Source organism: Styela clava, chromosome 8 (genome assembly GCF_964204865.1).
Source record: "Styela clava chromosome 8, kaStyClav1.hap1.2, whole genome shotgun sequence".
In the NCBI taxonomy this organism is placed as follows: Eukaryota; Metazoa; Chordata; class Ascidiacea; order Stolidobranchia; family Styelidae; genus Styela; species Styela clava.
The window spans coordinates 17,871,049-17,897,906 of record NC_135257.1 but is presented as its reverse complement, the minus strand read 5'-3'; the positions used below and the strand labels follow the sequence as shown (position 1 = coordinate 17,897,906).

The 26,858-nt window shown below is 35.1% G+C and overlaps 2 protein-coding genes across 2 annotated transcripts in view; both read right to left on the bottom strand.

Annotated features, from left to right (window-relative positions):
• Window positions 1–26,858, bottom strand: part of LOC120345526 (mediator of RNA polymerase II transcription subunit 18-like) — a 47,628-nt gene that overhangs the window by 14,496 nt on the left and 6,274 nt on the right. The window lies entirely within an intron of this gene.
• Window positions 552–26,858, bottom strand: LOC120345649 (protein sel-1 homolog 3-like). Its single transcript, XM_078115726.1, has 28 exons — window positions 26,593–26,858; window positions 24,782–24,994; window positions 24,052–24,312; window positions 23,169–23,254; window positions 22,548–22,693; window positions 21,163–21,283; window positions 20,221–20,339; window positions 19,655–19,770; window positions 19,228–19,286; window positions 18,301–18,433; window positions 17,628–17,775; window positions 17,082–17,175; window positions 15,539–15,653; window positions 14,198–14,338; window positions 12,633–12,750; window positions 11,821–11,882; window positions 11,254–11,373; window positions 10,646–10,786; window positions 8,039–8,133; window positions 6,456–6,603; window positions 5,135–5,262; window positions 4,221–4,304; window positions 3,740–3,830; window positions 3,211–3,298; window positions 2,563–2,669; window positions 2,072–2,202; window positions 1,506–1,608; window positions 552–1,323 (listed from the first exon to the last, which is right to left on the bottom strand). The coding sequence occupies exons 1-28, from the start codon at window positions 26,659–26,661 to the stop codon at window positions 793–795; spliced, it is 3,768 nt and encodes a 1,255-aa protein (XP_077971852.1). The 5' UTR covers window positions 26,662–26,858; the 3' UTR covers window positions 552–792.

Here is a 26,858-nt window from a genome sequence, read left to right as displayed (position 1 = left end):
TGATTCTGAATTTTCTACGCCGGTTTGAAAACTAGACTTGAATTTCTGTTCTGACAGCCTTTACTTTAATCCAAGCGTACCACATTTAAACAGCAGCGTGTAGGAATTAGCTTATGTTGCGCTTTAACATTCTTTCTCATCACAGAGCTGCAAAAACCCTGAAAAAAATAATAATTAAACGAGTCTGACGGGGTAATGTAACATACCTATTTAAACGTCAATCTTTTTCTCCAAATTGAACGTCCTTGCATGAATAAAAGAAGACTAAGTGTAAAAACATAGATAAAATATCTAATTTCTCCGATGAAATCTTTTTGAAAGGCCAGCAGAAGTTACGTTTAATCTGGTCAAAGATTAAGATAAAAATCGTATTTTTATAACATCGCTGTAATAAATTTCTGCAATAAACACGTGTCTAATGAGTATTCACACCTCATAGTGTGGTAAGATATATTTCCAGAAGTGACAGGCATTTAAGAAGTACTTGTTCTATTTTCGTTTTTGCATTGAACCTTGACCTGCTCGCACACAACACTTGTTCAGACTAAAGACAGTGGCAATGAAGATTTATTGTTGGTAAACTAAACGCTAGCAAAAATAAATACACTAAAAGAGAAACATATCCACAATCACTTTATATTTCTCATATATATACAACATTTATTAGGAGCACAAGTTACCAATTGTGGAATTATATAACGTACATAAGGCGCGAAATGTTAGTGCACTATTTCAGTTTCGCTAGGGTTTTAAAATATACATAGTACACAGTACACATAATCTGAGCTCAAATCATTGATCCTTTTTATTGTCCCTACTTTCAGCATCATCCTGTGTGCATGTGCCAATATCTTCCACAATGGGTTCTAACAAGTCACCATTACCTTTGCTTTGATCTTTTACTGTTAGAACACTAACGTCTTGCTCTTCGTTTTCGTCCTCGGAAGATTCTTCAAGCGCACATTTTCCTCTTTTTATTAAAGTTTCGTTTGACTGAGTAACGCTATCGGCTTCCCCAACTTCAGTGCAAATTAATTCACTACCACCGTTTTCGACTACAGTTGTTTCTTTATTTGACTTTCGACGCAGACGACTTTCATCGTCATCAGAATCTTCAATATCTTTAATTTTTGACACTTTACGACAGGTTTCGTGTTCAATTATTTCTTCTTGTAAAAGTCTTGTTCTTATCGTTACATCTCCATCTTCAACTGTTCCCTGCTCTGTCAGCACCAGATTGTCAGTATGGCGTTGATGACGTAAAAACGTGGAAGCAAAAATTAGAAGGCTGCTGGCAATAATGACAATCACGGTCACAGCAACCTAGGAAAGGTAGAAAAAACTTATTAAAACATTGGTATTGATTCTATCTTTAATAAAATTTGATAACAATGTCAATTAATGGATAATGTTAATATAAGTATGGCATTCCCAATAACGATTTACACACAAACGTCTAAATGCTATTGTATTAGATTTATTCTAATAAACACGATTCAACAAACCTTTGTTAAAAACGAAGAATATTTCCACATAACTAAGGCCTTCATTCGAATTAATCCCATATAACACGGCATGGAGTTTTCTTCTGAACCTAAATCACTACATCTGAATACAAACATATATATATATATAATTATATTACTGGAGAAAATGCCTCATCAGAACACAGAGAGTTACTTATGGGTGCAATGGCCTTGCGGTAGAAGCATTGAACTTCACTGAGTTCGAAGAGGATTGAAGCTAACGCCCACCACCCCACCCAGAATGTTGGGAGAGCTTTTAATTCTGAAATAACAGTCGCTTCTTGAAGATCGTTAGATATAAGTAACTGCTTTTACAAGACTTTGTTTGGAGCAAATGAGCGTAATATTTTTATCATTAGAAACATGAACTGTTCGAATATTGCTTCAATCGATATTTACCAACGCACAATTCTACACTATAATTCTTTATAGTCTTTGTAGCGGTTTGCAATTCAGTAGTCGCCTGTAACTTCGCTCCGAGAGCAATCTCCTTGAAAAGTTTCTTGAAAAAAAAAATTCAGCTCAAAATAATTTTATAATTTTACATTTGATACAGTTCCACAATCGTATCTTCTCTTCTCTTCAAAACTTTATCGGGCAATCCGAGAAGTTTCAGAGTGTCGTTGCTGACTGAATCTCCATGTTTTTCGAGAATGAACGCCATGTTGAAAATAGCCTAAATATGATTATATGAGACTATGATATAGAATGCAATCATTTTGAAAATGATGTGCCATGTTTGAGTGCTTTAGCAATCCGGAAATGCAAGTAGTGCAGTCAGAAAGTGGATAGTTTATTTTTTTACATATTGAACATACGAATAAAGTAAAATAAAAATTAATGCATTTCAGTGTTTAGGGAAGGCGCGATAAATCAGTAATAAATATCGAGCAGTGTCACCTGTGAGGAAGTCTAACAATAAATCATGCTAAGGTGAAAAGGTAGAGCACGCTTCCCAGTTGAAATGTGGATCGACTGGGGCGTAGCGGAACACCGGTTAAAAATCATTGATATAAATATGCATTTTTTCACTTGCCTGTGGATCTCTCATCTTAGTTGCAACTACATAGTATTGAATTGCCTTTTCTAAATCTTGTTTTCCAGAATGCCCGTAGTAATAATAGTCTCCCATCTTATTTAAAGCTGTAGAACATAAGATATGGTTGAACATTGAACAGGTAAAAAGTAAATTACCTTTGCAGCCCATAGATTTCTAACTGTTTAATACCAGTACGTTTGCATTATTTTTACAGCATTGAAATCTTCGTATGTGTACCAATATGGAGGTAACTGATTTTGTTCGCATACTTTACATCAAGTTGTGTAAAGGGACGGAAGCCTATGTGCAACGGGTATATTCACTTGGCTATCACGGACAGTTCGCCGAACTCGTAACAAAAACTAAAATAAGGAAAATCAGAATAAAATTATGGTCTAACCCTAACCTGGTTTCACACACTACGGGAGTACCGAAATCTGAGCATAGACCATACGAATACCAATTGTTTGTCTAAATGCACATCATAATACATTGAACCATTTCAAATAACTAAATAATAAAATTAATTTGTGCCTGTGCAAATGAGTCGCAGCTTGAAGCTCCGTACTTGAGAGGTTTCAATTAAAACCGAAAAATTATGCTTTTAAATAAAACAATACCGGAGAAAAAATGGTAATAACATACCATACGGCGGAGGGTCGTAATGGTGTGCACTTGCATTGTAAAATCTCCATATACAATCTCTGCCAACATTTTTTCGGATAAGTTTACTCTGCAAATAGTAGGATACAACTAGAGTACGATGGTAAAGAAAATTAAATTAGACGTTGTCATAAACCCACAGAGAATTTTTGAACCTGCCTTTAACCATGTTCGAAGAGGTTCAGATTGTATGAGATATTTTCAAATCTTTGATTTGAACACTGGTCTAGAGTTAGACAAGCAGACACTGGTACAAAGACAACACATTTCGGAAGTAACGGGATCTTACCAGTTCACTTTTTCAAAGATTAACAGCTGCGTGAATGCATATATGTAAAAAGCCACTGTCTTTCAGATCAGTTGGGTGGGGGACTTCCGCGCTTTTTAAAAGTCATAAAATCTTGATTAAAGTATACATATACTCAATCAATTTACTTTAATGGAGTTATTTGCATCATTGTATGACTGATTAAAATTTGATTCGACATACAAACTCAGAGCTAAAACTTACCTGATCCTCGTCAACCAGGAATGCCGTGTTGTATTGCGCCGGTTCGAATCCAGTTTCTGCAGCAACCAGATACAGAAGAGTCGATTTTGTCCTAGAAACATGACAGAAAAAACATTTGAAATGGGTTTATGGCTCTGATGGTGATTTTAATTGGGTAGACTGACCATGCTTGCGTATTTTATTTCGTGAGTCGCTACGATTTCGACTAATAATCGGACGGGAATCATTTAACCCTTTGGGTAACTTATGACTTTTTGTTGCCCAGGGAATATGAAATATGTTCGTGGAAATGGCTTTCTGGGTTCTTTTTTGAAATAAAATATTTAGTAATTTACCAAACTTGTGATGTCAAATGAAATTTTCAGTTTCATACACAGAAACACGTTTACAATGCTGTATATACGATACAATTATATCAAGATTGCATAACCTTTTTTGCAGGTCATTGAGTTGCAAATGTCTAAATTATGCGCATACTCACCATGATTGCGATCGGAACGCCTGCAATGCTTCTCTGATAATTTCACCCATCACCGGACTCATCTCCGAAACAGGTTTTGCCCAACTGAGAAACAAAACAAAGTCGTCCATGATTCATAACATTCTATATAGTATTGAGATAAACTTGCTATGCGTACACATGCACATACGTCACATCTTGCACAGAGTACATAAATATACCTAAATATACCGCTAGTTATCGCACGGGCGCTTCAAAAGTTTGTGTACCAATATAGAGGTAACTAATTTTGTTCGACTATTACACCAAGTTGTTTAAGGGACTGAAACCTATGGACAGGGGGTGTATTCACTTGGCAAACACAGACAGTCTCCGAACTCGTACGAAAGTACCCATGCGCCTACGTCACGTCTTGTACACCCAGTCACAGGATTCAAAATTTTAAGAACGGGTTCTCTTTTGTATCGGACTCACTAACAACGGGTTCCCTCATTTAACACATTTCATGTATGTCACTACGTAAGCTACATTAACAGGACACGCTTTTAATAAATCTAATACAGAACTATTGAAACACCAAATATAACGCTAGTTGTCGCACGCTACCCATTTGATATGACCTTCAGAAGCAGAGTCAATTACAGCCCGATTAACAATTTAATATGTCCCTCCGAACATAAGTGAAATAGGTAACAGGTCACGTAATGTTTTTAGCTTTAAGAGTTCTAGATATTGCCAATTGTTATTTCATTATCACAGTTTGGGCACCTGTATATTCGCAACAATCCAATTATACCGGTACCAGCTCCTTGCGGTTCCCTCTTCCAGCCCGCGAATATCCTTACACTTACACTAATTTTAGCTCCCCGGTCAATCAAAGAGCCTTGCGCCATATCCCCACAAGAGTAATCTTTACGAATAAACTTCTTACTCACAAGCAAGCACTTTGAATTCCTCGATGTACAAAATCACGAATTCCACAAGCCATTAGGTAACTGATCCTGACTGCTGATTCTACATGACCACGCGCAGCAGCTTTGTAGAACAGTTCGAAAGCTTTTTTCTGTTACAGGAATTTAAATATAATGTGTTATATTTCTGGCATAATTTCGTAATTTATTACTTCGTAATCTTAAAATCAGTAGAAAAATCGGTACTCCTGTAGTATGCATACTAAGATGGCAGACATCGGAACGTAGTATGTGTACCATGTTAGGGTTAGGCCATAATTTTAGGTACAAGTACTACGGGAGTCACTTGGCTAGTCCCCAAATTCGTAATAGAACTAAAATAATGAAAATTGGAGTAAAATTATGGCCTAACCTTAACCTAGTACACACACTACGTTCCGGTGTCCGCCATCTTGGTTCACATACTTCAGGAGCACCGAAAAATCAATCGTACACCAACTTCAAGCACAACGTTAAGCACATAGTTTTACTAGGGAAGGGAAGCCGTGGCAAAACATAGCTGCTTATCGAGCAGCCACAGCGAAGTTCTAATATCTAGAATAGGATTGAATTTACATATTCATCCAAGATGAGAGGAAATTCTATAAAATGACTCTGTCATATAACGAACCACGGCCTCTCGCGTATGAGAATAGTTAGCCAGGTATTTGTTTTAAGATGAATGGCTTTAAAAAGATCGTGAGCATAAGATTCTATTTATTACCCCTTTTATTTCATTGCTGGTGGAATTTTAGAATGCCGCATTATTGGGAAATCAATACTCGGTATTCATACTGTGAGGTGAATACTTTTGATTCGATTTTGTCATTGAATCTTTACATGCAAAATATTTAAAAAATAAATAGAAGTCTGATGTATCACAGATTATCAAAACGTATTCGAGCATTTCCCCGGTAGTTTTGCTTCAAATAATACAATTTTAGTTGTTTTCTAATGGTTTGAATTTGTGGTTGCAATAATGCGCTAACTATATTTGTAAATTCAGAAATAAAGTTTCATAGAACAAGACTCACAAGTTACAATATTATTTTAATCAGCAGCAATTGATACCGCGCAATTTTACGCTATAATTCATTATAGCCTCGGTACCACTTGACTTTTCGTCAAGTGGGTCGTCCGTAATTTGGCTCAGAGATCAATCTTCATAATTTATATGTGAATGCGCAAAATTTCTCAATAAAAATCATATCTTTTAATTTTGATTAAATACAGTATTCGTGACATTTCCATGACCAAATATTTGTGAAAGAAATATAACAAAGATAGAAATCGAAACAAAATATACCATGTTGCGTTTTTCTCCTGGGTAATCTCCGATTTGATGCATATGTCCAAGATTATAAGCTGCGTCGACATTATTCAATTCATTCGATCGTTCGAAATATTCAACAGCTTTCTTCTTATTTTCTGCACCTTCTTGGCGAATGTAATACCTTGACAATGTTCAGACTCTTGTAAATTGTTTGCATTGTTAAAAACTCTTCCTAGCTTATAGCCGTTATTTCAAAACCCTTCAGTAAAGTGTTATAACCAGTGGTGGGATTCAGCCAGTTCAAACCGGTTCTATAGAACTGTCTCACAAAATTTTATGAGATCAGCAAACCGGTTAGCATTACTGGTTACTCCGAATGACTTTTTGTAACAAAACCGGGTGAAAAATATGACTTTTGTGATGGAACCGTCTGACAAAAAAATTGAATTCCACCATTGGTTATAACCCAGTGATTCTTAAAGTAGTCGATATAATCGGGTCCAAAAATCTAAAGGCGGGACTTTTTTTCGGACCTCCTGAAGTATGCACATCAAGATGGCGCACAACCTGAACTCGGTTTGTGTACCAATTTAGAGCTCAGGTTATGCGACATCTTGGTGCGCATACTCCAGGAGCACCTGTTTTTCCTATGAATAGTACCAAGCAAAAATGTCTATAAATATGAAGAAAAACGTTGTTAATCAATAATCTCATGCACTTCTTTAGAAAAAAAAATGTGTACTATAATTAATTTGCTCAATGAGATTGACTAGCTTAATTAATTGATATATATGTGTGAAATTCGTTTGTAACTTGTATCGTTTTTTGTATTGCCGTTGGGCGATAATAGGGCACATAGTTATGTAAAGAGGCCATGGTACATAGAAATTTGAGAATCACCGTACTAGACGACGTCATTGGTTTATATTTGCGAGCATAAAGATTTCAATCATATCGAAGCATTCTGAAACGTTGCATTTCTCCACAACTTTATGACATCTACGGCGGTTCTACGGTACTCACAAGTCACAATACTGGCATTGAAAGTTAATAGATATTCAATTAAAGCTTGAGTAAGCTAGCATCGCATTTTTTATTTGAAAATAAATAAACAAAATTGGTTTTTGTTTAATTGCAGTAGATTATATGGCATATAGTACCACGTTGAATATATACTTTGACGTAAGGAATAATGGACTGTCTACTTCTATAAATACTAATTATTATATCTAGTTATCTAGATTGAGTTATATCAAGGTACATTCATGGATATCCAATAAAAATTGCTTTCTACTTTAAAGATCATTTTGAAACCCGTCTACTATCTTATTTTAATTTGCCCGCATAAAAATTTTGCGAATATGATTTATATTTTACATATTTGTATCTTTGAAAATATCGAAACTCTGAGTGTTGCTCACTTAGTGATTGACGGCCACACAATATATTCTCTAGCTTATTTTGGATACAATATACTATATGAGCTATGGCAGAATGAGAATAAGTCATTGCGACGAATTGTAAACTTTAAATCTAAGCTCGAACTGAACGATATAATATGTAAATATATCATGCCTCGCATAATATAACACATAGTTATTTCGGCTACATTTTACCATCCTAAAGTATTGAAAGCCCTTGACGAATTTTTTTCAGCCGCTTTTAAAAGAACTTCAAGCCCTTTATCTTCATCTACATCAGTACCATGCCCCTAAATTTGGATTTCTTTTTTATATTGGTTATGAATTATACGCTTTCATGGACCATTTTTAGCAAATAATGAAATCATTGCTGTCATAGATATTTAGAATCGAATTATACAAATGGATAATATCGATACATTTTTGTTGTTGTTCATACATGGAGGTATGGCTGCTGTCAATAAAAAGTCGCATTTCTCAGCGACTAATGGGCAAATCGATTTCAAATTTTCAGCTACTCGAACATGATTAAAGCCGCCAGATAGGTATTACTATTATTATTACAAACTTCCTCTGAGTCCTGTAGGTTCTCGAAATTTGGAAAATTTCGGAACATTGCGCCAACACGTGGTGGTCATAGCTCAGCTAAGGTCTTAGCGCTATACCGATGTGAATCGTTACAGAGGGTGCGACTTGAGATTTGAAGTTTTTGAATAAAAGATAACGTATTTTGGTATACGTCGCAGAGGCTACCAGTTCTGCGATTAGTCAGAACCTTCTTGACCAAAACTTTGAGTAAATATTGGTGCGGAATATACAAGTGAAATCGCTAAAACTGTAGCTTTTGTTTCTGAATCTAATAGACCTAATGTCTATTAGTCTGTTTAAGTAGATTGCATACCAGATTGCCATAGAGTTACTCTTGTCAAATTACAGTGTTCGATTTCAGGCATGGGAAATGAATTATTGAAGTTATTTCTTAGATTTTTTTCACATAACATATTCACTAAAATAACTACTAGAAAAATTCACATAAATATAACGGACAAATTATCGGATACAAGAACAACAAGGGAACAATCGAAAAAACAATAGAGGCAATAAAAGAAATCATGAAAGATTGACATTATTCCTTTCGAATTTCAAGGCTTGTCCATGGAACATATTTTTCTGTCCCATTCCCATCCCATAGCAATTATGCCTGTCCCATTCTATCCCATGGGATTCCCATTGGAATTAAATTCAATAAAACTTGTTAAATTTGGGTTTAGCGTCTACTAAACAGGACTACATGTACGAAGAGACATGCAAAACAACAAAATTGATGGACTTTGTTAACTTTATATTCATAACTATTATATATACATGTGTCCATCACCCCCTTCAAAAAGTATATTGTTAATGCTGAATAAATTTTGTGTCATGTGTTGTCTAGCCAAACACATAAGGCATATATAAGAGGCTTTATATATTATTCAGCAAGCATTGATTACGGATGACTCCTCAGTCAACAGAAACAGTCAGATTAACACACAACCAACACAGCCCAACACAAACACAGAATATACCAGTACACGGCATGTCTACAGAGAACATCACTAGCGTGAAGGTCATCTTCAGTGATCTTTGACCTAACATGATCACTTATCATGACATTTTGCTCCTTATAACTAACAAGAGAGCTATGCTCAAATATATGGACACGTAATCCATAACGAAATGTTTCACCATCATTTCCCAGAAAATCATACGGTTTTCGTGTCCCATGGGAAATACAAATGTGTCCTATCTCATCCGATCCCATGGGACCTTTCCCATAGACAAGCCTGTGAATTTCTATCTGTTTTTATTAAATCAAATTCAGTAGTGAACATTCCCGTTTTGCTATGCATTACGTTGGCAGTCTTTTATCTCAACGTTAATATGATGGAAGCAGAAATGCCCCAACATTCGCGCACGATGCAATGTGTATGTTGGATTGCTTTTTTTCTTGCATATGCGATGGCTGTGCAGATAGTATTAAAGCTAAGCATAACCGATAAACTACTTTTCGCAATGCCTTGAACTTGTGGCATGCGCATTAAAAGTTGAGATCAACTTAAAATCGACGTAATATATAGATCGAGCTAATATTCAGGAACATTTTACCATCCTAACGCATTGATAGCTTCTGGACTCATTGACTCGGCAGCGCGCTCGATTACACCTAGAGCTTTATTTTCATTTGAGTTTGTTCCTTGGCCCTGTTTATTAGTTAGAAAATTCATTGATCTAGGGCAGTCAAGAATCTTTTTGTTATTGTAGAACCATTGTAATGAGTTATGTTCATAAAATATATACTCTATTTTCTCTTTATATCGGTGACTTTTACAATGACAAACATATTCTTGAGCACGGACTGATGTGTGGAAATTTTTCTCGGGTGAATTAAAATTATGATAACAAATCTAATACATTATATCCACAGATTTGCCACATTTTGTTGTCCTGCACATGTTGGGTCCTTCTGGTAAAAAAAAGGTTGTTGAAAGAATAAAATGAGGTCCCAAGCGAACGGATTTTCGTCCAGCCGAGATAGCATTAGACACGTCACAAATTTTCATCGAAAGTTATTGTTACACCTTATATGTGATTGGTTACATATTTCTATATGAAAGAATCGTTTAAACCAAAAAGATGTATATGGTATAATAAATAAAAATACATAGTAAAATAGCAAAATTCGATATTGCATTCTTAAACTGGTGAAAACATTGCAATTTGGGTTCAACGTTAAATTAGTAATTGTATTTCTCAACTAACCTTCATCAAAGTTATTCCATAATCATACAAAGCAGAAGGGTCGTCGGTATCTTGAGCTGCTTGTTCATAATATTCAAATGCCGCTTTTAAGTTTCTTTTCAAGCCTTGTTTACCCCAGTAGAGTAACTGTCCCAAGTTCCTCTGGAATAGGTAGAATTATATACAAGGTGTTCATAAAGTCCTGTTGCTATTTAAAAAAAAAATTTAAAACACTTTCAAATGCATATAATTAGTTGCAGAAAGCACATCAAAGTTCTTTAATGTAGTTTAATATAGGACTTTGACAATCTGTATAATGAGCACAATATGAATTGGTTATGTCGGTATCGCAGATCAAACATCTTGGGTTCAAATCCATTGTTTATAAGTTCAATTAACCTGATCGGCAGGTAAGAGAGTTCGACTTTGGTACTTCCAAACTATTGGCAGCTCATTTTATATCATTTTGTTCTATTTAATCCAATAAATCAGCTATGATATATCATCAATTCCAGTTATAAGAACTGAACTAATTTATCGCCGTTTCAAAGTTGTCAGTACGAAAAGAAACTTACAAAACTTACGAAAAGAATTAGTTTTGAAATGTTAGTTTTGGATCAATCGATTACCTTTGCTTCCTTCATTCCTGTTCCAGCTTGATGTTTCAGCCATTGAAACAAATCTTCATCTTCTGACGTTTGGTGTTTCAAACGTTTTTCATCCGTCAATCGTACTCTGTTCACATCAGTCTAACAAAAGTTTACCAACTTTACAAATGCAACGACGACTAGTCGAAATAAAGAATATCCTTTTTAATTCAGAAAATCGGAATAGTAACTTTATTACACTGTTTGATAGAAATATGTATACATACAACGGAGTCATTAGTTATTAATAGCTCATAAAAAATACTTATAAGGAAATCGGGAAACTCAAATTACCAATTTTACATATGAAACGACAGCTAGAAGAATGAAAGATTATCGATTCCAATTCAGACTGTGAGGATAGTACCCTTAAAACACTGTTTGATAGAAATCTGTCCATATGCTACGAAGTCATCAGTTAGGTATTAATAGTTTCTAAAACTACCTATATATAAGGATAATTGAAATACTCTGTATTCGACTGTATAACTGTATTTAACAAATATATATATATACCGTATGTATATTGTTAGTATTATATACACTTACCATTGATTCCACATGTTGCTGTCTGTCAGTCTGGGCTGCTTGCGCGGCATTGTAGTAATAATCTGTAATATAAAATGAATATCAATTAAATCATCAAGTGTTTGACGATCAGCAGTGGTTCCTACCTAACCTTTTTTTGTTAAATTCCTTCGTTGTCTATTCGGGAACTCTTTCAAAATTCCATAATACTTTATTTGATTTATAATTTAAGATTACATTTTCTGGTGTTATGCACAAGTCGCATTCCCGCCCTTTTGGTTAGTAGGGGTAAGGTTATTATGTGTAAGGTTATTATGTGTCCATTACAATAATGAAAACTAAGAATATTAGTAATACTACATCGAATACAAAGCAAAATTACTCCCCAGAACGGCAGAATTTTTTTCTGGTTGAGGAACGTTGGTTTAATCAATATTAGCAAACTTAAACAAAATTTGATATCAAATTGTGTTTCTTCAGAGTTGTCAGCACTTTCAAATGATAGTCAAACATCCCACTAGTGGTTTCAAACAGTTCTGCCACATTGCTCTCTTTTGTCTATTTCAAATCTCTTTTTCCCCACCCCTCGGTATGGCTTTTTGTTTTATTTTGTTTTTCAATATTTAATGGACTATTTATACACGCAACTCGCTCCCCGCGTTGTGCAGTGTGACTAGTTTACAACGTGCGCATAAATATGTTTAACAATTATACTAATAACTAAACAATATTAGTAAAACTACTTCAAATACCAGTGACATTTCCCTCCCCCGAAACAACAAAATTCCTCCAGGTTAGAAAACTCTGCTCTCGACTATATAAATCAGACTTACAAAAGGCAATCTCTTCATCTTTTTTGAAATCATCTTCTCCATTGAGATGTTTATGTGCGAGAATTTTTATTGAAATCCGATCACCCAGCATCCCACCAAGATGGAGGTATTTGCGAGCCTAAGGAAAAAAAAAAGGTTACTTCAATGGAATGTTAAAAGAGTTTATTTTTTGATTATCTATCTAACTATATTATGGAAGGTCACTTTATCACTTTTGTATTATAATACAACGATTTTGGGACTAATCTGGAGTGACAGTCGACAAATCGTATCGAGCACCACTTGATTCCACTTTATTAGGTCATACATAAGATAAGTCGAACATAGGCCCTACTTTGTTTGTCCAGATGCACTACTGAGAAACGCTAACAATACTGCCATAGAGTTTTCTTGAAATTAAAACGATCAGGATTCGATATCCGAATCGCCGTGATGAAGTTATGTTAAACTCGATATGTTTTGATTTTCTGTAGGAAGTTTTGACTTATTTCTTCACCATGAAAAGTACAAAAATCCAATCCCGGAGGTTTCGAATTTTGACTCTAAATATGGGGAGCTTTAAAGCACGACTTTAGCTTCAATATTAGTCGCAGTCAGTGAAAACACTTTTTAATGAGCAATAATGCCTACCATTGATTCTGTTGGACATTTATACATATATTTGAAATTGACAATAACATTGTTACAAAGTTTTGGTATAAAAATAGTTATTGAAATGAGCGATTACAGAATTCAAGCTTGAATTCAAGATATCCACAAAACCAGCCTTTTGATACGTCGAAATCGCCCATATTATCTAACTGCATTATAGTGGGACATGCACAACATCGAAAAAGAAATAGATGAGCCTGGTAGCATCTATTGCTATCTATCCATATCGTCTGCGCTTCGAGATTTATATCGGTTCACGCTTTTTATACGAGGTTGGTAAAAATTTGTGTCTGAGATGGAATTGAGCAAACAATTTTGATCAATCTTTAAATATGTATCTTCTAAATCACAGAGTCCCATCTTGCTCATATTGATTTAACGTTATTCAATGGGTTTGGTGAATAGAGGTGTCGGCCGTCATATTCCTTAACGACTTTTGCTGAAAAGGAGCGTCTTGAAAACGGTATAATGTATGCATGTTTATATAAACTATTAAAAGAGGTACTCATGGTACCGAAACATTTAGCAGTTCATTTCATTAATTAATAAAATTAAAAAAACGACTGATTTCTATCGCACTACGGGAAAGAAAATTCTACCACGAACAAGCCGTCTTTCATCTTGATAATCATAAACAGGGTAGTGAACATCATCCTTGTTATTAGTTTCGGTATACCACTCATACAAGGATGCCTACGAGACGCGCAGAGATCAAATAATAGACAGTTTCGGTAACCTGATTGTGGCAAGCAGTAACCAAATTTCGCTCGGAAGGTAACGGATTGCTGGAGTGCAGCCTCAAGTATCAGCGGAGATCCAGGGCGACTACCGACCCTTTATAAATCTACTTTACTTCTAAGTTCATCTGTATTTGATTCTGAAAAATTTGTTCTTGAATAAATGATACTAATTACCTTTTCATTGTCAATATTGGTTCCGAATCCATTAGCATAAATCACGTACAGTAACGAACAGGCTCCTCCGTGGTTCAGCATTGCTGCGTTTTCGAGCACCTTGATTATTGAATTCATCTTCATGATCGTATCGGTGCCATCCTAAATGAAGACGATAGTTTTAATGTAGTAACTTTGGATAGTTGCTCTGCTGGGGTAAGCAAGGGTTGAAAAGAAACCTAAAAGCAGCATTTGAATATTATGAACAAGCAGCTCAAGATACCGACGATCCTTCGGTTTTGTATGATTATGGAATAACTTTGATCAAGGTTAGTAGAAAAATACAATTAGTAATTTAACGTAAACCCATAGCTATGGAAAGGGTATTGTTTCAAGTGCAACTTTTTAGGACGCTTATTTGTGAATTTTCCTCCAAACAAGGCCGTGTACAATCATGGAAGGACTGGGAGCTTTCCGGTTCAACATCGCCGACTGAATTTGTTATACCCTGGACGATCGATCACCATTGAGCATGAGGAGTTGAGACTGAAATGTGTAATCTGCTATGTCAGCACAGTAATTTGCCAGATAACTTAGTTGATAAATTACAAAATTCTATTTAAAATAGAAAATGGTTGAATCCACATAATTAAACAATAACAATGAAAAATTTACAATACAATTACGAATTTTCAAAGTATTCGAGATTAGACTCAATTCGAAAAAAAAAATCGATTGGATTGTGAATATTACGGTGTTTTCTGATCCCATATCTATATAAATCCAAATAATGGTTTAATGCAACGTTTTCCAGCCGGGGGAGCTGAATATTATTCGGCTCTTTATTTTTTATTATTATAATGCTTATTTGTGAACACATCATGAACTATGCAAAAGCCGAAGTGTGATTTGCGCATAACACAACTGAGGATTCGTATAGGATTGCATAATTGAAAAAATTTTAATGCAAAGTGACGAAGGAGGAAGAAGTAAAGATTTACAAAATAGGTAAAGGTGGGAATGTAACGTAGAAAGTTGGAATTTACTTGGGAACCATTGGTTTCAGAGCCTGATATAAACTACATTACTGTATGCCTAGAGTACTGCTATGGTAGCTCCTCGAATCTTAGTGGGGAAGTTAGCCTGGCGATCGAAGCGTTGAACTTTGCTTTGTTGGCATTGCAGATTACACATCTCGAGTTCAAATCCCATCCATGCTCCTCATTTCACCCGGGGGGTTAGTTGTACAATGTCTAATCGAACTCGTTACGTAAGATTAGATCAGCGAGTGCTTGTAAAGTGCCTTTTTCGGAATGCGGTGTCATGTGTTGTATAAAAAATCGTGTTGTTTTGAAAACTTACTATGAGCCTCAGCGCTTTATTGTAAAGTCTTTCTCCAAGTTCAAGTTGAACATTGATCGACGCTTTCCGTCGTTTCTTTGATAATTTCACAAGTTCGGCTTCAATCCGTGATAAGCTAAAACAAAATTTGAAAACATTTGATGTGATTTTTATGGACTTGATAGTACCGTTAATATGAATCCCAAATCAGTTTGAATCTGCAAAATTGCAAATGATGAAATATTTTTCTCATTTTAATTATTTGTGATTAACTATCTAACAATATTATGGAAAATCACGTCTTTGATTATTACAATGGAACCACTTTGGTATTAGCTTGGAGTGGCAGTCGACAAATCGTATCGAGCACCACCTAATTCCACCCAAGTCATACGTGACATAAGTCGATAATAGGTCCTACTTTAATTGTCCGATCGCACCACTGAGAAACGCTGACAATACTGCAATACAGTTCTCTTAAGATTAGAACAATCAGGATTCGATATCCGAATCGCCGTGACGAAGGTATTGACTGCTATTCCCCATTCTACGGCTAATTACTTCCCCATTCTACGGGCGGAGGTTTTCCTCTGTCCTCTGGCCGGGTACAGCTGAACCAATTTGTTACATCTTTTATATGGCTGTGTAATAACATTTTCACTGTTTTTTTCTCGATAATAGTTTTGTCATTATTTGCTGTTCAATTCCTATTGGTTTCTCGAGACATGAAAAAAGCAGGGAGTTGTCTCGTACGCTTGTATTGCACATAGGTTCGATGGTGACCGTACATTTGAACCCATACATTTGCACCCGTATATCCGCGAGTTCAATTTATATGAAGATGCTAAAATCCACGGGTTAGGGTTAGTATGGGTTCAAACATTCGTAAAAAAAAAATTCCATAGGTGCAATAAATAGTATGCAGGTGCAATTGTCGTGGGTTCAAATGGCCGTGGGTTCAAATGTAATGGAACCAGGGTCGATATCCAAGTTCTGTGTTGAGAAGATCTGTTTGCACCATTTAGTGTAAGTGATATTGAGTTGAAATTTGTTATTTAAATATGGTTACAGTCGAGCAATGTGAACTGATATTAACAAAGTAGAATCTCGATTGAAAAGGAAAAGAAAAACCAGTGACAGTTGGGTATACAGACATTTTGGCCCACGGACGTTTCGATTCAGACGTTTCGGTATTCGGACGTCTCGAGCCAGACGTTTCGCCATACTAGCGTTTCGAATGAGACGTTTCGCACACAAACAATACTAGACGATTTTTGATTTTCAAGGTTGCACTCGGTATGAAACCTATAACTCATTAATTTGACGCCAAATAATTTTCGTTGAAACTTTCAAGTCATTATCCACTTCCATTATTCAAAATAACGGAAAATTAATAACAAAACGACAAACACTTTCACTTTCATTAATGAAATATGCCATCACGGCGGTCGGGCCTCTGTCGCGTCGGACATTGTTGATTTTGATAAAAGTATCTTCGCACTCGAGCTTGCTGTATTTTAAGTTTGACGAAGATACATTTCTTGAGTGTTAATTGTTTTCTTACCTTTTTGGAAGCGGTTCCGACTCCAGTGGACATTTCTCCAAACTCCTTTCTTTCACTGGGCGAATTATTTCCACGAAATATGGCAGACATATATCTAAGATTTGTTGGAATTACAGTATATTCAATTATACTTTTCGTGAAAGTTAAACTAAATAATTTAAAAAATGAGTAAAATATTTAGGTTTCACATTCATTTTTATCCTCTGATAAAATCAATATATATAAACATAAACAAAATATAGAAGAAAATAGGTATTAGAATATTGTTGGATAAATCGCAGTGCGTAATTCTTATAATTGGTTGTTGACCTCAAAATGCTGTTGTTACCACAGACTAATGTAATTATCATAATACTGGAATAAACCAGGCCCATAGAAACGTTGAAAATTAGGTAGGGTATATTTTCATTCTTGTACGAAGCGATTAAAAAACAACGCAACACACAAAAATGTTGCACTAGTGAATAGTGAGTTTATTGAAGCCTAACTCGTTCCTTCGACATAAATTTATTACTGAAACAGCAGTTCGTTAACCCTAACGCTAACCTGAATTAGCCTTTCTCGTTTCATTAATTTTGCGAGATAACAGGAATTCCCATCTTTGATTTATCATCGTCATCACTTTCTTAGATTTCATCAACATATCTTCGATTCCTAGTTGAAACATTGCTTCGTCGGGTGTTGGGACGGGTATCTGGCAAATGTAAATCATGACAAATTTATATTCAAATGTTTTGGATAAATTTAATAGATAAAATACAGAGAAACGAAAACGTGTCCCACTTTAACAGCAGGTCAACAAGAGGTGAGACGATGACGTGCTAAAAAAGGGTCACGAGTACAGAAGTGCACTAGAAATCGGTCATGAATAATAGAATTTGCTCTATTGGAAAATCTATAGGTCGAACAATAGCTCTGACTCCGCACATTCATGTACACGGTCATAGATTTATTGTTTAGGTATAGACACACCGGACAAAGTGAAGTTTGAAATAAAGTCAACACAGTCGGAAAGACAAACACGGAGGCAAATTCCATAAAATGAAACATTATGTTTGAGTTGACTTAACAATCTTCAGTCAGATAAGTTTGATCATTTTGGTATCGCGTGTTAAAGAATTCGGAGTCAAGCTTTATGCGCATCATTTGACCATGAATGTAATCAATATAAATGTAAATAATAAAACAAACAAAATGAAAAAACAAATTTAAGCTCCACCTCTTCTGATGTTAGCACCATACTTCGCCAAAGTGTTGCACTTCCAATAATTCCTCTGAAATTTCTCGCATACATACTTGATCCTACTGTGAAAAACCCCGACTCATAATCCTGGATCATCGGCAAATGGAAGCTGTTGTAAAAGTTTGCAAGTTTAAAAGTTCTGGAAAAAACCAATCGTATAAATAGAACCACTTCACATTCAATGGCAAACAGATGAGCATATATGCCTATGAAACAGATTGGCTGTATATATATATTGCCTAAAGGGCTGTATATGTATATTGCGTTGGCTGTACATGGATATGGCATTGGTCGCATATGCATATAAAATAGACTGGACGAGAATACTATTATCGATTTAATGGATGTATGTGCATGACGAGGTAAATTTATATGAATATTATATTGGTTGTATATGTATGTGTGATAGGCTGTCAGCGTACAAGATCTGAATGTGTATGTATGTTGAGTCGGCTGTATATGCACGTGATATTGGTTGCATATGTACATCACTTGAATGGTTGTATATATATATATATATGACATTGGATGTGCATATAGCATTGGTTGTATATGCGATTGAAGTTTCATGGATATGACATCGGCTGTATATGTATATGCAAAATGCTTTCTATGTACACTACCTAAATAGTTGTATATATATTGAATTCGCCGCTTGTGAATATGACAATGGCTGTATAGGTACATTTATTTGAATGCATATGTATAAGATGGCTGTTTAAGCATAGCATGTAGCCGAATTGATCAAGCGGACAATTCTAATATTCTGCTTGGGCTATATACCTCTCTCCAATATTGAATTGTTAGGATGTACTCCAATTTATCAGGATTTCAATTAACATAGAAAATGGACGTTTTGAGAGATGAAATATAAAAAATTATTATTTAATCAAATATCTCAACCTTTTCATAACTGATGAAGTCTCGGTAAAATTCTTTCCGTGTTTCATTGTCACGTTGAGCTGAAAATAAAACATTTATTTGTAAACAGCTAATTTTGTTTAAAATTTCCTCGAACTTTAGCCGCGCAACATATCGGACCAAAGCAAAAAAATTACAAAAGATTTCCGGAGCACGCTTAATATTAATATACATGAAAGATCTTAGTCCTTCTATAATATATAAGATGCTCATTTAACATCTTACACTCGGTTTTAACATTAGTTACATCAAACGTTCTCTAAAAATTGGAAATGAAGCTTGTCTCGGTAAACCTGAGTAAATTCATTTGAATAATCAAATATTGAGTATATAAATTAGTATAATCTTTTAATGCTTCGTGTCGAGTTCTTGAAAACAAATTTGATATTACGTTTCATGTTTTACCTACCATTACGCTATATTGTTGAATGTCAAGTCGAACCCACTCGTTCAAAGGCACAGTCCAATCGGAGTAAAACGCGTAGGATTGATTGTCAGCAACTTGGCCTTGGACATGTATCTGGCCTAGAAAAATAGTATTTATTCAAATTTTATAGAATTTATGAATTGTTTCGAAAATGTGGATAATAAACAGTCTAGGATTCACCATAGGAATGTTATTCTTGAGGTATGGTCTTCAAGAGCTTTTTACTATATATTTTGCTTTTGTCGAGACACCGAATAAATATATAAGCATATCTTTCTTTATTTAATACCAGTTACCAGGGTGGGAAATGTGATTGTCATTCACGCGGAAATTGGATAAGATGGAAAATGCATGAATTGTCACGGAATGCGATAGGATGGGACGGGAATATATATCTCATGGAGCCTGGTTTATTTTAGCGAATATCTTCTTTCTAGTCAAGTAATGGCCATGGGTGCAAGTTCACGGTACATTTTTAGGAAAACCCACCACCTTACTCAGGGTGTATTAAATTAGGTAAGGAGTATCGGTATAAAAATCGTTCTTACTTTTATCATTGATGAAAACTATCGGAGTAGTGTAGTGTCCATCGTCACCGATATGTTGGAGCACTGCACACAATTTCTCACAAGCTGATGCAAGATAAAATACCATTGAAAACGTGTACCTAGAATGAAATATAAAAACACGGAATAGAGTTTGGCTGAATTGTATTAACTTTAAATATATATAAAAGTAAACCTAATAATCACAAACAAAACCAAGCAAGATTAATAATAGTAATAAACCTAATAGAAATTTGATTATATTTAAACCATATGTGAAATAACAATATTATTATTACTATAGAATCGCGGATTTCAATGGAATTGTGGAACCCTTATATCAGTGGTTCTCAACCTTTTATGGCTCGTGTCCTTCTTCCAGAGGTTTTAGCGCCCATGACGTGCTTATCATTCCAATAGTATTTATAGTGTGAAAACACCTTGTGAAATAAATTCTCATCAAGCATTAAAAATTGAAAGAACAGGGAGTTTTCTTGTAAAATGAAAATTAGTTTTACTACTAGCATTGTGGCCCCTCCAACTGCTGTGTGGCTCGCTTGGAGGGCCACGGGGCCCCAGTTGGGAAACTGCCTTAGGCTGTAGTGCGGAACCATACAGTGCCGTGGAAGCCCAGTTAAAAATCTATGATCTAGGTCTAGATGTGCTATTACAGAACCATTAGACGCGTAATATTTAAAGAGATTTCCGATTACAAATGCTAATTATGTTGATAATGTAGTCATTGATAGTCTTGAACAGTGGTGTCCAGCAACCTACCCGCGGCGATTTCCACAAAAATCAAACCGTAATTTATGGTGCAAGACATTTTATTTAAAGTGCCCCCATAAAAAAATTTAATTTAATTTGCGGCTTCAGTAAACATTTTGGTTGGACATGGCTGTTCTTGAATTTACTTTGCAAAATAGCAGAATGCAAAATCCATACCTCGGTTCTTTATATTTGTTTCTTTGCCTCATCTCGGAATTCATAAATCGATAGAAATTCCTTGGAATACCAACATGAGTTTCTGATGAGACGATAGGATGTTTGAGAAGGTGCGTAACAACTGGAAAATAAGTTTTATAATGGCTTAAAAATAACTATTACATACATTTACGTTACATACATTACGTTACATTTGGAAGCTCTATTTATTATGTATTTGTGTATGCATATAGTGGTCAATGTGTCATATATTGAATGAAGAAATAGTAAATAACAGTAGATAATAGTAAAATTTCTGGTGAAATATGAGATGCCCAAAAGATACTCCCGAAGTATGTGAACCAAGATGGCGGACACCGGAACGTAGTATGTGTACCAGGTTAGGGTTAGACCACAATTTCAGGTACAAATACTACGGGAGTCACTTGGTTAGTCCCCAAACTTGAAAATTATGGTCCCGAAAATTATGGCCTAACCCTAACCTGGTACACATACTACATTCCGGTGTTCGTCATCTTGGATCACATACTTTAGGAGTACCGCCCAAAACACTCCAAAGAAATTCAAATTCGAGTAAATGTAATAGCCTTCTGACTTATACCATCGAAAATTTGAAAATTGATTGGCCCATTGAATAGGGAAAAACGTCACAAAAACAACAACTCAATAACAATTTATCAAAACAATTCTTGGATCACTTCGTGTCCAAATATGGTAGAATGTCAGAGAGCATATTACTTGATCTAAGCATTTCTAAACGACAAACGCAATCGCTTCGCTTGAAATCGGGAAACAGTTAACTATGTGGGAGAGGAATAGTGAATTGCAGAATTCATCTTCCAATCAACTCGGTTCGAGGGGCTGATCGGCCATGGTCCATCATATAATTATCGGGTGAAGGATTGTGAAGTAGTCCCACCCTTGTATCTATTCCCATTATAATATAAAAATCAATTCAATTCAATCCCACCGGCCGAATTCCGGTGAATTACACTGACAGGGCCGAAGACAGAGTTCGCTAAAATGAATCTAAGGACAACCATAACTTAAGTCGTCAACATTGGCTGAATGAAGACAGCGTTCCTATAAATTAAAGTAAATGAGCAAAATTTGGGTAAAATATTGGATCTTGTACGACTCAAAGGAACAACGGATGAATAAACGAAAGGCGATAGCTTTCTGACGAGCACTTCTATCTGTAATTATTGAGAACCTGAAATCGAGCGGTTCCTTAGTAACGGAGAAATGCGGTTCAAACACCAAAAGTCTTCCAAACAACAAAAATGATTTGGAAATACAACCCATATGACCACTTCATGTCCAATGATTTTAAAACAATGCGTAAATTAGCCAACATGAAACAACCCAAAACACTGTCTCCTTACCGCTGTCGTGCGGTGACTTTGGAGGTTGTTTTAGAAATACCTCGTTGATCATTGCATACGGCCAATGAAAGCAACGGCCAAATTCATCCTCTGATCTACAATAAGGATGCTCAAACTTTAGAGGTAAAACCATGCTTTTGTGAGACCTGAAAAATAGTGTGCGGAATGTCAATAAGTTTTTTACTTTATTCTGAAGCTTAACGTGATTCACATTTATTTTTTCATATTTCAAATATTTAGATCGCCAATATGGCACATTCTAATTCCTATTAGATATGATTGAATTTTACATATTTATCCCAGGGGAGAGGAAAGCCGATAATACGGCTTAATCATATGGTGAACGTAAACCACGGTCTCTCGTCTGGTCGTCAGTCAATGTCGGGTGTGAGATTAGTTAGCCAGTTATTTGTTTTCAGAGGCATGAATTGATCAGAATAACAAAAACAGAGTCCTATGGGGAGACAAACCCTTTGTCTAACATTCTGATATCACGTAGTGCTGAACTGGTTCGACCGCGTTGAATGTGAAGAAGAAGAGTTTATAAGAAGCTGGGAGTTTGAAACAAATGAGTTTGTTAGAAGCAAAGTTTAATACGAACGAAAATATTAATTTTCTTACTTTTCGAATGCAATATGATATGTGTCACGGAGTAGATATTCCGCGTTTTCCAGATACGTCCATAGTGCTTTGTCGACCATTGCAATCTTTAAAAAAAATTAGGAATTCACAAACAACTCCGAGCTAAAAGGCAGCAAACTCAATGTACAATAGGAGATGCTGTAAACTGCAATCGCGTGTGGATATCACAGAGTATTTTTTTTTTTAATAATTCAAATATATTTTTATGCGGATATTTTTATGTGTATATTACATTAGATCGATTTTGCTAAAATATTTCGGTATTTTACTTATAAATCATTATTTCTTATACAATACGACAATTTAATAAATTTATCTGGGAAATATATTCCGACTGCAACAAAGCCTGAACGGAATTAAATTGATAGATATGTAAATCAACTCTGAACAATGCTAAAATGGAACCTTCAACATATAAATTGTGAAGTTTTTTGTTTATAAATGACGCTTTTTCGCGTCTTTTGCTGCAAACAAGCCCTCATGCAAACAGTTAATGATACCTCGCGATATGTAAAGAGTTACTTTATTTGGAAGAACCGGAGATTTTTTGTTTTAACGTTGCCTATACCCAACTTATTACACTCTCGTTGAGGTGGTGGAATACAGAACACAAGATGTACAATGCGCAATGTCAAGCGCGGATGAATGTTAAACATAATAAATACAATATGTGAATATTCAATCATATATTATACTAATGTTTAACACTATTTTGTTACTTTTTGGGGCACACTCAGTGAATTACCGTTCCCTAGGCGGAACCGCTGTGCTAGTCCATCACGCCGCCCAATAGTTACGTCTATAAAATGAAGAGTCTATTTAATATTTGATCAGACTTAGATTATGAACCACACAGCCTTACCTTCAAGTTAACACTCTGCATTGTCCATACTTTCTGTAACATCAAATTTGGGGGTCGGAGTAGTTCTGGAGGAAAAATTAACGGTATCTGTACTTTGCTTTCCCGGGGAGACCTCTCGCATTGCCAGAATTTTCGAAAAAATATGATGTCAGAGTCTTTATATATAGAAATGCTTTTATTGATATTTGGTTTATTAAGTTGAAGATAATTCCCATCCATAAACAACACGATTGTAAATGGCTGACTGCATTGATATTTGATCTGAAATAACGTAAGATTAAAGAAAACAGAATTTTTTGCCGACGTTAAGGTGAAGGAAATGGTCATTCTAAAGTGATATTTTGCATTCCGGTGGCTCGCCAATTTTCTTAATGTGTAGTATCTCTCAGCCAATAAACAAATTGTAATCAATGAATAATAATTTCCAGAGTCACAGTTCCAGCATTAATATAGTTTAAATTTAATATTCTGAGTTTGATTTAGGAAGGTCACAGCCAAGCAACCATCTGTGTAGTTCAGCTTTTGATGCGAGGAGCAATTTGGTTTTAAGATTGTGATGCTAAACCAAACGCAACTCGGCAAAAAAGCTTTAGCTTTACGCACCTAAGGTCCTGCACGAGCAGTCGCTGATACGATACGATGTAAAAAGCTAATATTTTTGAAAAGATGTATCGCCTGCCCAATTTATTACACCCTATTGGTAAGTTAGATGGTGCAAAAATGTACTCACGTTCAGTGTATGGTTGGCCTTTACTTTATTGGGAGTATTTTCGATCGTCACAAAATCTCGGTATTGCAATGGTGCAACTGGTATTGCTCTATTTTCAGCAAGAACAGATCCTGGATGGTTGATTCCTGCGAGTCTCATTTGTTCCTGGTGATATTGAAGAACTCTGTTGTTGTCACTCTGAATTCTTTGAGTGAGGGGGATTCCTCCCCATTGCTAAAATTTAAAAACTTAGTTATATAATTGTATACATAATTAACCAGAATTGAAACTCAGTTTTCAAGCTCTATTTCTCCGGTGCGTCGTCTAATTTAGGCTACTATAGTAATTTTAATGGAGATTCCGATGTTATTTTAGCAATCATTGTTATATATGTATTTGCATAAGGCGAAGGCATAGAACAAAAAAAGCAGCGAAACTGATTCTTACAACTGATATTGTAGAATATTTAAATCTGCTTTAGAGCGATTTTTCGTAGCTTGGTCTCTTTTACATGGTGCATAATGTTATATTCAGACAGAAATTTGCTTTCAATGTACTCATATCAATACATTTCTTGTCTGTCGATAAACTATCTTTTTAGTTGGAAAATAGATTTAGTATTTGATGCTTGGGAATTTTAGGATGCATTTAAGAAAATGTACTTTTTTTTTTATATCAAGCATATTTTTCGAAATGCAAAAGAAAGTGCTTGTTATGTATTCAGTTGAACTGTTAAATACACTTGCTTTATCGGCTAAATGGAGATATGTTTCGAGAAACAATTCATAAAATATTTACCATTGTGTAGAAACTTTCTAATTTAGGGAAAATTTCAAAAATATTTTTTTAGTTTGTTCTTTACTAATTACTGATGCTTTGTTGAGTTTAAGTTTTCTAAGAAAAAGCCCTGCTACAAATTCGACATAAAGGGCTCTGATATCTTTGTTGGACAGTTAAATTTTATTTTGCCCCATTTTTACTCTATTAATATCAAGATTTGATAACACTCATTTGAAAGTCGCAATAAGCTTTATTTGATTCGTTTCGTTCTATTTTTTATCGACTGATTTTGAAAATTTAATTAATCTACATTGTACATTTATATATATTCATATTACAGACGCCGTATTCGTGCGAAATATTAGTCGTTTTGTTGTTGGTATCACTGTGTTAACTAGTAGCCATCCTTAAATAACATGTACCGCTTACATTGGTCGCACACGGACAATTTGAAGAGGTCGTTGAGCGGAATTCAGTCAAAATCGATTTTTAGATCCGGGATATATGACACTAGGTAAATAAAACAAATGGCAACATAAATTCCACTTGATATACCGTATGGGATTGTAAAACGACAGTGTGATTTTATGTCTTTTAAATACATCATCGTTATAACCCAGTTAAAAATATGGATTTAGTTATGCTTGATAATGTACGGGGAAATACGAGATAAAATATCATGTATTTCTTAGCAATTAGATGCAAAAATAATCTCAGTTAGTAAAATTCAAATCTACAACCAATTATTTAATTTATTTGTTACATGTTAACATTATGGAGGAACTTTCGATAAATAATTTGATCCGACATCCTAAATTTTTTTCTTTATCAAGGACAACTTCAGTTTTTTTTTTCGTGTACAAAACTCCTTCAATATATAAATATACGTATATTAGGGCTACAATTATAGGCAGGCTGCGGTCACATTAGAAAGATTATTTCAAAATTCCAGTCGAGCTATTCCCCCAAGATGACTTTATTCATGGGGTTTTGTGCGACAAAAAAGCGGAGCAATACGCAAAAGAATCACAGTTTTCACAAATATCACTTACCGATATTGCTTCACCAAATCCCAAAATAAACAACAACAGAGATGAACAGCATTTGATACTCATAATCATATTCCAAATTTTAGTTTTCAATTCTCTCCAAATATGTATTCTTGTAGAATATCATACATCGCCCCAACATCCAGCTTTAACACAATGCGTTTAGACCTGTCTAGACTGCGATAGGATGGATCATCAAATTCAATGATGATGTGTTGTTTCGCCATTGGCTTGGTTACTTTTATTTGGATTACACGGTAAACCCAAGA

Excerpts from the sequence above, each read along its gene's own strand:
- LOC120345649 (XM_078115726.1), bottom strand. The coding sequence starts at position 26,661 with ATGATTATGAGTATCAAATGCTGTTCATCTCTGTTGTTGTTTATTTTG. Across the intron at positions 6,604-8,038 it reads GCTTTCAATACTTTAGGATG|GTATTACATTCGCCAAGAAG; the intron begins GTAAAATGTAGC and ends AACATTGTCAAG. Across the intron at positions 1,609-2,071 it reads ATTGTGGAACTGTATCAAAT|ATGTAGTGATTTAGGTTCAG; the intron begins GTAAAATTATAA and ends GTTTGTATTCAG.